Source organism: Xiphophorus maculatus, chromosome 7 (assembly GCF_002775205.1).
Source record: "Xiphophorus maculatus strain JP 163 A chromosome 7, X_maculatus-5.0-male, whole genome shotgun sequence".
NCBI lineage: Eukaryota > Metazoa > Chordata > Actinopteri > Cyprinodontiformes > Poeciliidae > Xiphophorus > Xiphophorus maculatus.
The window spans coordinates 16,713,558-16,725,854 of NC_036449.1; the positions used below are offsets into that span (position 1 = coordinate 16,713,558).

Here is a 12,297-nt window from a genome sequence, read left to right on the forward strand (position 1 = left end):
CAGCCGATTCAGAACACTGCAACAAGAGTTTTGATGAAAATGAAGAGAGATAATATTTACCCTATTTTAGCTTCCCTTTATTCTGTTAAATTCACAATATAGTTGAAGATAAAGCCCTTAATAACCAAGTTCAATCATACATCTTTAGGTCTTATGGTTCTACAGTATATGTTTCTAAAACAACAGTTTTTCTGACTCCTGAATCCTATTCCTCCTGATAGAATTGGTGTAACTAAGTCACAATGTAGGCTGCTTTGTACACACACACTTTTTCTGTGCTGCCCCAAAATATGATCTTATTAAGATCAGAGTTTTGTGATGACATCTCCTTGAGTATACCTCTATACCAGACTGTTGGGATTGTGTTTCCAGACTTGCTAGGATCCAGTTTTACTTTCAATTGTAAAAACAATCATTACAGCCAAACATTTAATTTTTTGCTTCGTCAGACAACAGGGCACGTCTCCAAAATTAAGGTCTGTCCCAGACACTGAGTGCATTTACAAACTCTAACCTGGTTTTTAAGGTTAGAGTGCTGAGGTGTGGCTTCTTCTTCTCTGAATGGCTTTTTAGCCGTTGCTGTTACAAGACTTACTTCATCCGGGATCTTCCAAAGTTTTTCTGCTTTTCCGTAGGCATTGATTCACATATTTCACACCAAAACACATTCATCACTGGGGAGCAGAATGTGTCCCCTTCCTAAATGGTATGACAAGTGGATATGTTTATGGTGTTACAAATGACTGAACATATGAACATGGCACCTTCAGGCATCTGTGAATTTCACCCAAGGATGAAGCAGACTTTTGAAAGTCAATCAATCAGTCAATCAATTTTATATCATTAAATAAATTTGACTGTATCGAGGTGAATCATCCTTATCTAACAGGACATACAACATAAACATACAATAGATCGAATGTGATTAAAAGTGACCAGGTAATAGAAATAATAAAACAAAAACATCATATCTGAACAAGATAAGAGAAAAAGAATAAAGACAAAAACTGTTAAAACTACGCTAAATCAAATTTTGGAGACTAATGGCATCAGGGACAAAACTGGGTTTATGGCTTAGTTTCATATTTAGAGGTAAAATTTCTGTGGAGGAACATGGCCTGAACTTGCATTGCAGAGGGTGAGACACGGTTTCTAAGATGAACGCAGATCATTTCTCTACCTTCCTGAAATATGTCTCTGGGTGTAGTTGCATCTCACCCATCCACTTTCTTCTTCGTATCTTGGCTGATGTCTCATGAGTTTCCATGATGTCACACGAGAAAGTATGTGAATACATTCACAGGTGAATGAAAGCATTCAGAGTTCATTAAACTCAACCATCCTAAATTAACCTATCAGAAGCTTGCAAAGTCATGACATCATAATCTGGATTTTCCCAAGGCATGCTAAACTTCTGAAATTTAAGAAAGCAAGTTTAAAAATCTGAAAATCCGAACTAAAACAGGAAATTTGTCTGATTTGATGTCAGACAGTAAGAAGCAAGGAAATTCCATCCACCTTACTTCCTCAGTTTGATAGTCCGCCATGTTCAGTCCTAGCTCTGCCTTTTTGAACAAACAGAAGGTCGAACTATTCTGCTTATACTCTAGCTGGTTTCTAGAAAGATATTGTTTGATTGTGACACTGTTTACAGTCAATCCCTGTGAGGATTTATGCGTGTGGTTTTTCAACTAATTTGAGCTTCTCTGTTCATCTCAAAGCACTCACTGCATTTTTGCAGGTAAGACTCTTCAGTTTTATAACAACAAAACTGATTTCATTAAAGTGCTCTTTTCTCCAGATAAATTTATGTGCACAAGCTGGGCTTGGTGATCAGAGGTTCTGTAGTATCTGAGTGTGAAAGTGTGATCAGGGGTCAGACTGATTGCATAGGCTTTCACCTTTGACTTTGCCAGCTTATTGCTCAATTGTGGAGCTGTCACGCAGGTAATCACTCTGAGCATGAGCTCATCTTGCTAGCAGTTGTGCTCTTTGTTGCGCAACATAATGACTGGGGTGGGTATGATTTTTAGGCAGGAGCAACTGAATCAAGAGTCAGGTTACTGTCAGATAAAAGCTTGATCTGATAAAAGAAAACAGACTGGCGCAGTTGCTCTCTTGTTTTTCTGCTAAATTCATCTTACTTGCTGCTTCTTGTAAAGGTTTGGTAAAGCTTCCAAGTTCAGAACTGACTTTTACCATGCGGTGTGTTATGCAACAGTTTATTAGACTCTCAATGCATCTGGCATCCATTTGTGTCAGCCTGTGCCCCGAGCGCGAAGTTGTGTCTAAATCACGAGAAAACAAGATGTACACTTTTATATTTAGTTTATTTAAAAGCATAGAAGACAGGGTTAAAAAAACTGGGCAGCAAATCAGAGGGAAGTTACAAAAGAAATATGATTCAAACAATCATGAGCATACAGAAATATATTTATATATTTATATGTACACACACACACGATATATATATACAGATACAGTAACATTCCTAATCTCAGAAGCAGGTAATGTTTATATTTACAAACTATTGGTGAAGGAATCTGTGAGGATATAAGAGTATAAAAGTAAAATATCAAAAAACATTGGAACGTTCAAGAGGAGTAAGCAGAAATTACAACAGTTCTGTCAAGCTGCTAAAGTTTAAAGCTGAGTGAATACAAAGTTATTGCATAGTATCCTATAATGATGCAGTACCAGGTTACAAGGGAGACAAGTGTTTTTTTTCACTCCTGAAAGTCTTTTTAATGCGAGGGACGAGGAAGACGGTGCCATCTGTCGACTGCTGCAGAGAGTAGTCCGACGAAGAGTACGAATTTCCCTTCTCGTCTCTCAGCATGCTGAAGACCTCCAGGTACAAGCTGTTCAGCTGCCGCTTCATTTCCTTCAGGCTCGTCATGTTCTTGCTCTTCTCGTTCAGCAGATGATCTCGCTCCTCCTTCAGCGAGTCCAGTTCGCCCTCCAGGCCCACGATGTTCTCCATCTTGCGCTTGCGGCAGTTCTGCGCGGCCACCTTGTTCTTGCCTCTGCGGCGGATGTCACGGACGAGGGCCAGCTGGGCTTCATTCAGTTGGTGCTTAGACATGAGCTCATTGAAGTCATCAACGGGCAGGTTGATTATCATGTCAACGGTGAAGGGGATGTTAAGGGACTTGGCCCTCTGCTCGTCTCGAGTGAGACGCACATCTGAGCGTTTTTTGGGTTTGTCTTTGGTGAAAGGAGCACCGTCATGGCCACTGTCCTCTGCCAGGTCTGCATTGAATTGTTTGGGTTTCTTTTCATGCTCTTGTGGCTGCTCGGTCATTTCTGACACTGGTTCTGATACCATAAAGTGATCAGGTTCAAAATTCAAGGAAAACATCTCAGAATAGTCAGACTGTACACTGCCGGGGTTCTGGTCCATCTCTTCCATCTCTGAATCACTGTAACCGAAGGACCCGCTTCCGTACATAGATCTGCCCGGTGATCTTTCATTTGGACTGCCATTAGTGGAGACTCCTGAATCCGAGTCTAGATGCTCTGCTGTCAGACTCTGTTTGCTTCCGTCGAACGAATCTCCAGGGGAGAGGCTGTAAAGTTCCATTTGCGTAAAGGCGACTTTGTTTGGAGAGTCACACATTCTTTCATTTTCTTCTTGGCTGTGCTGACTCCTGCACTCATCCTGCTCAGTTGTAGGATAAAACACCCCACCAAAACCTTCTCCACTGAAGCTTGTATCTAGCTGGGGGGTGTCCACTTTGATTTCTCTGAAAGCATTTGACGGAGCCACGCTGGGAATGGAGCCATCGAATGTATTCATAAACTCTGCGGGGCCAACATTCAGGCTGTTTGTTTTGACATTGTTGATGCTGTTTAGGGGGTTAAAAATAGGAGCTTGGACTTGGGGATAGTTTGGGTAGCTTGGAGTCTGTGCTTCAGGGTTGGCTGGGAGAGGGTATGTTGTGGTCTGCAGCGTGTCTTCCATTTGCATGTTCAGACATTGCTGGAGGGAAAAAAAGTCAGATGAATTAAGAAAACAAACTTTTAAGACAGAAATTAAAGTTAGATATTGCTAATTTAGATGCAAGGATTACTTCTAAAAATGTACACATTTATGCAACTTTTTGCCTTGAACACACCATCCCCATAATGCTGCCACCACCACAGGCAATAAAAAAATAGTTACAGGCTGCAAAAGACTTTAGACTGAGAAAGAGTTTCCAGAGCTACAACAGTAGTTTAGAGTAATGTATCTGTTAAATGGCCAACTCAAATTCCAGACCTAAATCCAATTAAAAATCTGCAACCATACATTAAAACTAATGTTTATAGATGTTCTAAATCCAATCTGATTGAAGTTGAGCTGTTTTTTGCAAAGAATGCAACAAACATTTCAAAACTTGAAGCTGTAATTGGAGTGACAGGTGGGCCAGTATAGAAATGACTCAGAGTGGATGAATATGCATCCTACACTTTCTGGAGTTCTATTAGTAAAATCTTTCTGTAACCATGTATCATTTTTCTGTAGTAGTAGTCAAAGTCAAAGAATCCAAATATAGTAGAATAATGTTTATGCTGGGAATTTGGCTAACTATGAGAAATTTTATGCAATGCATTAGCTGATTTCTGTTTTTATCATCACACGAGTGTTTACAGTTTACGGTGTCTTATCTAAAGCCATTTTTGGGTAGTGAGACCTGAACAGGTTCCACAACTTCACTTATGTCTGACAGGAAACAGCTGGTGAAGCTAATTTTTACCACATGCCATCCAAATATATAGAACAATTTAAATGACAAAATGTCATATCTTCAAGTGTAAAACTTTCAAGAACTATAAAAAGGTATCTCCTACAGTGTAACCTTTGTCACATAAGTGTTACCAGTAGTTCAACAGATCTGGGACATTACATTGTGATGTCACATTGAGTAAATTAACATATACCTCCCATGAGGCTCGCTTGTCACATTAAAATTACCTTTTAAAAATAACAGGTATAAAACATACTTTTAATTTGTCCCCAAATTATGTATTAAAATTTTTTTTTTATTGTTCCGATGTAATATTCTTATCTGAAATGTGTTTTAATAGCTGTAATTAACAGAAATAAAGGCTTTAAAGCATAAGTCTGTGTGTAATTAATCTATATAATGTGCTTCATTTCATGAGTTACAGAAATATGTGAACTTTTCAGTAATACGTTGCTATATTGACTGTATGGTAAAGATATTAGCTCAGTCTACTGATTGGCATGTCGCAGCTGCAACTGCCAGTCTGCTGCACCCATTTGCTGATGCAAATAAGTGGTGCAGCTATGAAAAGGTACAGTACGCAAATCTTCACCTTTCCACCAGTGAGCAACGGCTACACGTCTGCCTCTCCCTCTCTGGTTCTACAACCTTAAGCCAAAAGCTATTAAATCAGTTAAGCTACACTGCAATGTAAGTATATCCATCTCTACTTCTTAAAGGTCCCAACAATGAAACCTGAGCACGGCGGAATGAGCTGTGAACACGTGACTTATATAACCCCCACCTCCATGCAAAAAAAGCATTTGTCCCTTTAATACCAGGCTCTGGCTACTCATGCATTCTTTACTTTTTTGTTCTACAACACAGGCCTGCGGTGTTACAAACCCATGTACTATAGCTCATGTATTATACCTGCAGCTCAGGGAGTGACAAAAGCTCCATCCAAGCCTCCTCCAGATCGGGAGACATTCTCTGTGGCGGAGTCGGCTGACCTGAGGACAGGGTGGCTGGCAACAGAACCGGCTGCTTTGGGGACATCATCATGGGTACTGAAACAGCAGGAGCATCCAGGCAAACCGGGGGAGTCTGTGAGATTGGAAAAATGTGTTAGAACCAACAATTCTGCTTTAGGCTGAAATTTTGGACTTATGTATGTCTCTGTTCTTACCGGAGTTTGCTCTACGGGAAACGTCTCTGCCAGGAGCTGCAAACACTCATCAAATGACATGCTGTCACCTGTGTCCTGTGTGAAGCCGGCATTCTGCAACAGAAGTTGGCACAATAGGCTGTTAAATTCATTGTGGGACAGCATCTATTTAAAGATGATTTTGCTTTTAAACAGTTTAGGTCTCCTTAGAGAAGCCTTTGGATCACATTACATCGATGCAGAACTAACAGACCCACCTAAGTGGCATTAATTATGCTAGAAGAAGAGGTTACCAAGCTACAGCAGAGGAGCAGCCTATCAGATGAGGTGGGAGTGTCACACTCCTAGAATGAGTGATGATGGTATTTCTTGTACCTGAGTAACCTCCAGGGGTGTGATGGTCGGCTGCAGAGGGGCGCTTGGTGGAGGGCGGGGTATGTACTCTCCCGTTTCCTCATCCAGCTGCAGCTGTGCCAGCAGGGCCTTCTCCTGCTCCTGCATCAAGTGCAGCTTCTTCTCCTCCTCAAGCTCACGCTGCTTCTGCAGCTCATGCTCTTTCTGGCGGTGGTTGATGTCGAACACCTCCCGCCTGGCGCCAAGATCGATGTCCTGATTCCACAGAATGTCTATCAGGTCCATGTCCTGGGAAAACAAACACAGATCACCTGAGAGTGCTGCGAGCCTCTCTGCAGTTCTGCAGCGATACCACAGGCTGGAGTGGAACAAAACCGAGTCCCTGCTGTGATATACGTGGCTGCTGCTCGTGCCACACCCTGTCGCCGTGTATCAGCTCACCGACAATAGAGCTGGCACGAGTGTCAAGGGGAAGAAGCCGAATGAATAATAAATGTACTTCTCTGTTTCCACTGCTGCCATCAGACACCCTTGAAATCTGAATCTGATCCTCGTATACCCATCTAATTATACAAAGGTGTGAATCCTCTTGTTCCACAGAAAAGCTGATGTTAATGCCATAAATGTTTTCAGCAAGGTAGAAGCTAAAATGATAACCATGACTATATTACATATTCAAATTGCTTTACAGATATAATATATGGATTATACATATAATATAATATAATATAATATAATATAATATAATATAATATAATATAATATAATATAATATAATATAATATAATATAATATAATATCTTGGTAAATATAGCATTTATTATTTTGTTATAGGCTTCAGCAAAAAGAAAATAAATAAAGACTTGCTTTCATGCTTAGAATTGTTCAATATGGTCATTTTCAGTTAGATTTCTTGGAGCTTTTTTGTATTTTCTATGGTTTACGTTTACGTTAGAATAAAAACATTAAACATTAGTTGGACAAAACCAAATCATCAGATCAGACCTAAAAGAAAACTGGACAACTAACTACCATTACTTTCTGCTGCGACAGAGCCGGCAGTCGGTTGCTCATCAGACCTGCCACTTGTAGAATTAACCTAATGAGAATGGGAGCTCCTTTAGTTTACACACCATAACTGTCTGCACTTGTCTCAATTGAAATAATTTCTAAACAGGTGAATTTGTGTTTTTGTAAATGGGGAAATGTGCATCAACAAGTAGAGGAGAGGAGAGGCAACCTTACTCATCTAGTCTTTTCATACAGCCTGAAAAAACATGATCACCCCTGCCTTTTCTCTTCATCTCATTAAAAAGACTTTAAACCCAGAGAACCATGTCATAAAATTTCATAGAGCACCTTAATTAAACAAAAAGACACTAATGTTGAGTTTGACTATATTCAACTCCAAATTGAATAGTCCTTTTATTACAATGTCAAAAAAACATGTCGTGACTAGAGTTAGCAACTGCTGCTTTACACTGCATTTCCCTTCCCCTATATGTTGCTGCGAACTGTCAGCTGGATGAATGAAGGCTAGTATATTTTGAAATATTTCCAGTCTTGTTAAATACAGGTGTTGTTTAAGTATAAAGTACTAAAACTATTATTAATATATGTTAGAAGTAGCATTAGTAATATTGTAAAACATTTTTGCAGCAGTAAGAATAATTTTTGCTTCTTCTATTTTAAATAAAACTGATTTGATCTTGTTATACACAAACATTTAAAACGTTTGTGATTCAGTAAAACATCGTCCTCCTGCTATTTTTACACAGACAAATCTTTTCCCCATGATTATAGTCACATCAGCCCACGTGAAGCTCAGCAAGACAACAACCATGAGAATAAACTGTTTCCTGTAGATTTCTCCCCTCATGGCTGGATGTTATTTGGCCATTTTTTTAAACAACGGTGAGAAAGATAAATTATTCTGCAGCTCTCCTTGGCTTTTTCACTAGACTTTATTTACAGAAGGAAACAGTTTCACCAAGCTTCAGGATGTTGCATAAACACGAGATAGGGGCGTGCATGGAGACCACTGAGCATGTGACTGATTTGTTCCTCTGTTTTGCTTATAAAAACCCACTTAAGACTTGAGCTACTTATTATTCTGTTATATGAGCAGGAAAAAGGAAACCGAATGTGAACTAAAACAGAACAATGGCCTGTAAAGAGGGTATTGTTATTATTATTATTTTTTTTTGCTTTTGACAAAAGCCTTCTTTCTCTATTAATGAAAACCAAAAGATAAGTACCTCTATATATTTTTGGACACTGTTGACACACTCTTTCTGACTTTGGCCTTGCAAAATAGGAACCCTCTAACCCTCTTTGCCTCAGTGTTGCATCAGAACCATGACCGCTAAATGGATTACACATTACCATGGCTGCCTTGTATAAATCAGACTGCTGGACTGAAAGGTGAGAGCACAACCAGAAATTATGGCATCTACCAGAATTAGGAAGTCCACTGAAATGTGTCTGCAGGGTATCTGAAGGCACAGTTGTGGTTGTTGATGTTTTTCCAAGCTTGAAAAAAAAACAGTGCGTTCTGTTCAGTTAGTCATGCCTTTCAAGCACATCAAACAGGTCATACAAGTTCCTGAAAAACACCCTGACCTAAAAAGCTTGCTTACACAGTGGAAACACTTCACACTTTTACTATAAATGTGCAATTATACAAGTCCACCATGTCAAACATTTCTAACAGTGTATTCCTTATGTACAGCACATGAGCCAGATACAGCATTTGGCGGTAAAGACGTAAAATACATTCATTTGTGACATAGATTTCCAATCTGGCACCAGAATACGGAAACGACTCAAATTTCCTAATGTCTCTCCTTGACAATATGCAGCCATACCAGTCAGGCAACTATTCCCAGGGATTAACATAGGAAAAGGAAAAGTACTATTAAAATACTATTCACATCAATCGATTCGTTGATTATTTTCCACGTCAAGTCTACGTATTAATTGCCTTTTTTAAATTCATTTATCTAACCACACAGACCTCAAACGCTGATGGTTTATTACACCTAATTTCATTGCAGCTCGATGAATAATCCACCCTTAGACCCACAGTGATGAAACTCAGTGAGCAGGGGCGGCTCCAGAAAGTTTTTAAAGGGCCAGCTACTGATGATCTCAAGTACTGAAAACCATTATACAATTCCAAGAGTTTCATCATGTGTAGGTGTGGGCAATAGCTCTTAAGGAGTAGGTCACTAAAATTAACTGCATTTAATTTATTCAGAAATCTGGAAAAATATACCTAGTCAGCCTTTTCATGGATTATGGGTTTTATTCAAACTGTGTTGGTACTAAAGCCAGTAAGGACATTTTACATAAGGCCATTGAATGAAACTGACTATCACAAACAGTACCTCATTTCCAACACTTAACAGACCCATGTCTATATATTGGTTTAGAAAGTAAATAAATGTTACAAATGATTGAAACTAGTCTCTTTCTTTCCTAAAAAGACCAAATATTTTTCATATATTTACCAAGATTTTTTCCTCAGTCTGGATCAGTCCAAAGTGGGCCGGGGCTCACTTCGTTTCCTACAGGACCTACAGTATTTAGGTTGAGTAAATGCTACCCACCTCAGCAACACCAGTGGGGCAGGCTAGGTAGTGCTTAATTTCAAATGGGCATTAAAAAAAAATCATCTCAAAATGTGCAAAACATCCCGCTTTTATACAAAGTTGTTCTGATCAAAACTTATAAAAGGTATGTAACATAGTTTCCTTTATCCAACCAGATACAACATGCGGCCAGCTGACAATGCCATCTGGGGCTCATTATTTAGCCCATTTCCTACCTATATGGGTTCCATAAGTAAGTGTTTGCCTAAAAGATCTATGAGGCTATAAGGGAGGCCAGCAAATTTATAGGGGTGGCTACTGCCCCCCACCACCTTTCTGTCATCACTCAGCACAAGTTCCAAAACAACCTTTTATGGTTTCATCAATCTAAATAAAGTCAATTTAAAAGCAAAAATAGCTCATATACACAAGAAAAAAACGTCTTCAACAACACACATGTAAATAATTGTGTTTTTGTGGACTTTTTTTTTTTTTTTTTTTTGGAGTTACAAAGATCAGCTTAAAAAAAAGCTGAACATCAAAAAGATCATATGCTGTAAAAGGAAAAAAAACCTACACTGTGGTTAGAAGAAGCTTGTGTGAATCAGATATGGGATCACATGCCTGAAGGGGAGGAAGGGGGAGGAGGGAGCATAATTATGAACAAACACTCGGAGTCCAGGTTGTCTATTTACCAAGCTTCACCTCAGCGAAGAAGAGGATACATAGAAAGACCATATATTTAAAACGCCCGAAACCCTAATAAGACCATATATGTATTTTTATTTTTTTTAATTTCCTGTCGGGGAATAAACGTCACAAGAGAATGACTCGCAGAACTGAAAGTGCAGCTTATTTTAAACTATCATTTACTTTGACAGCGATTGGTTTTATATTTATACATTACTAGATCATAACTAAGAAACAAGTGAGCAACCATGTCTCGAATAATTAATTGAAAGACAAAATAAATAATTACTTTAAACAGTTTAGCAGATTGTATAAGAAAGGAAGTTGGGTGGGAAGGTTTATCTCAAGTAGGAATCAGTTTATTATATATATAATTTTATTTACCTTCTGAGTTGAATGCATCACTTCCATTTCCATCATCATGGAGAGTTGTCCTGTCTCTTAAAGAAAAAAAACCTTGTGACCGATAAATAAGCGTGTTAGTCCCCAAAGGCCAGGTTCAAAAATGGCGAGCGGTCTAGAGCCAGTCCTGTCCGCCGGGGCCGCCGCAGCTGACTTTCGGGAAACCTTGCTTCCTCCGAAGCTTGTGAATATTACGGAACCGACGGTCCTGCCCACCGAGCTACGGCGCCGGGATCGTCCCACTCACGACGACCTATGAGGCTGGAGATAATGACTCCGCGCGCATGCGCATAGAAGCGACTGCTAAATTACTGTTTAACACACTCACTGCCAAGCAGTGATATTATAATATACAATTGCGTCTATTTTTAACTTACTAACAGACTTTAACACAATAAACTAAATAAATAATATGTCGTCTGTATCAAATAATGTTTTTTCTAACTGACTTTGAGAAAGCTCACAAAACAACTGGAGGGTCTGTCACATTCTTACAACTCTTTCATCATGCAAGTATTATCTAGCACAATAGCCCCCCCTGCCGGTGAGCTGTTTAGAATGGAAGTAAACGCCTCGGGGCTCAAATGGCCTCTGAAAGTCATTCAGTCGCTCGAATTTTCTTTTGCAAAGTGGCACAAGTGTGGCAGCTCATTTTACGTTGATCCCGCTAAAAAGAAATGCGGTGCAACAATTGCCCTCAGACGTAGAATTAGAATCAACCTGTGTCTAATTTAATCTCAGTATAAATGCAGCTGTTCTGTGAAGTCTTTAAAGTTTTTGTTAAAGAACATTAGTGAAGAAACAACATCATGAAGACCAAAGAACACAGCATGGCACAACGGAAAATAAACCATAAACCAAGGTATCTTGGCAAAAGTATTTACACGGCCTGAATTTTTTTTCACAAGTTGGCATGTAAAAACCACAAACATCAACGAATTGTTTTTTATGTGTTAGATAAACAGAGGTGACCAAGAAGTTACATTTACTCTTTCACAGTTACTTGAGTAGCATTTTTGGGGGAAAAAATACTTATTTATCCAAGTAGTTTTACTTAAATAATATCATTTTGAAGTACTATTAACTGAAAACTATGTTTGACTACTTTACCCACCAGTGATCATTTTACAGAGTAAAGAAAAGGCACATTTTAACCAAACACGCACAGGCACACCTAGTTTATGGTAAAGTGATACTCCTTTTATGTTCACAAGCAGTTTTGTTCAATGTTATTTTGTATCTACAGGGCCTCCGGTGCAAATTGACCTTATAATATTATAGTATTTCTTCTCTTCTTTTCGCTCTGGAAGTATTTTGAATTTTTGTAAGTTTTTTTAACACCAGAATTAACACATTATTTATATCTTTTTCATCTCATTAC

General features: G+C 38.9%; 1 protein-coding gene across 1 annotated transcript; it reads right to left on the reverse strand.

The window, feature by feature from the left end:
- Positions 1-2,311: 2,311 nt before the first annotated feature.
- nfe2l2 (nuclear factor, erythroid 2 like 2) lies at positions 2,312-11,123 on the reverse strand. The gene is made up of 5 exons (XM_005806271.3): positions 10,899-11,123; positions 6,253-6,519; positions 5,899-5,991; positions 5,643-5,816; positions 2,312-3,982 (listed from the first exon to the last, which is right to left on the reverse strand). The coding sequence occupies exons 1-5, from the start codon at positions 10,935-10,937 to the stop codon at positions 2,702-2,704; spliced, it is 1,854 nt and encodes a 617-aa protein (XP_005806328.1). The 5' UTR covers positions 10,938-11,123; the 3' UTR covers positions 2,312-2,701.
- Positions 11,124-12,297: the final 1,174 nt, after the last annotated feature.

Coding starts and splice junctions, on each gene's coding strand:
- nfe2l2 (XM_005806271.3), bottom strand. CDS start 10,937: ATGATGATGGAAATGGAAGTGATGCATTCAACTCAGAAG. Junction 6,520..10,898: donor TGATGCATTCAACTCAGAAG/GTAAATAAAATT, acceptor TTGTTTTCCCAG/GACATGGACCTGATAGACAT. Junction 3,983..5,642: donor TGTCACTCCCTGAGCTGCAG/GTATAATACATG, acceptor TTTTCCCTCCAG/CAATGTCTGAACATGCAAAT.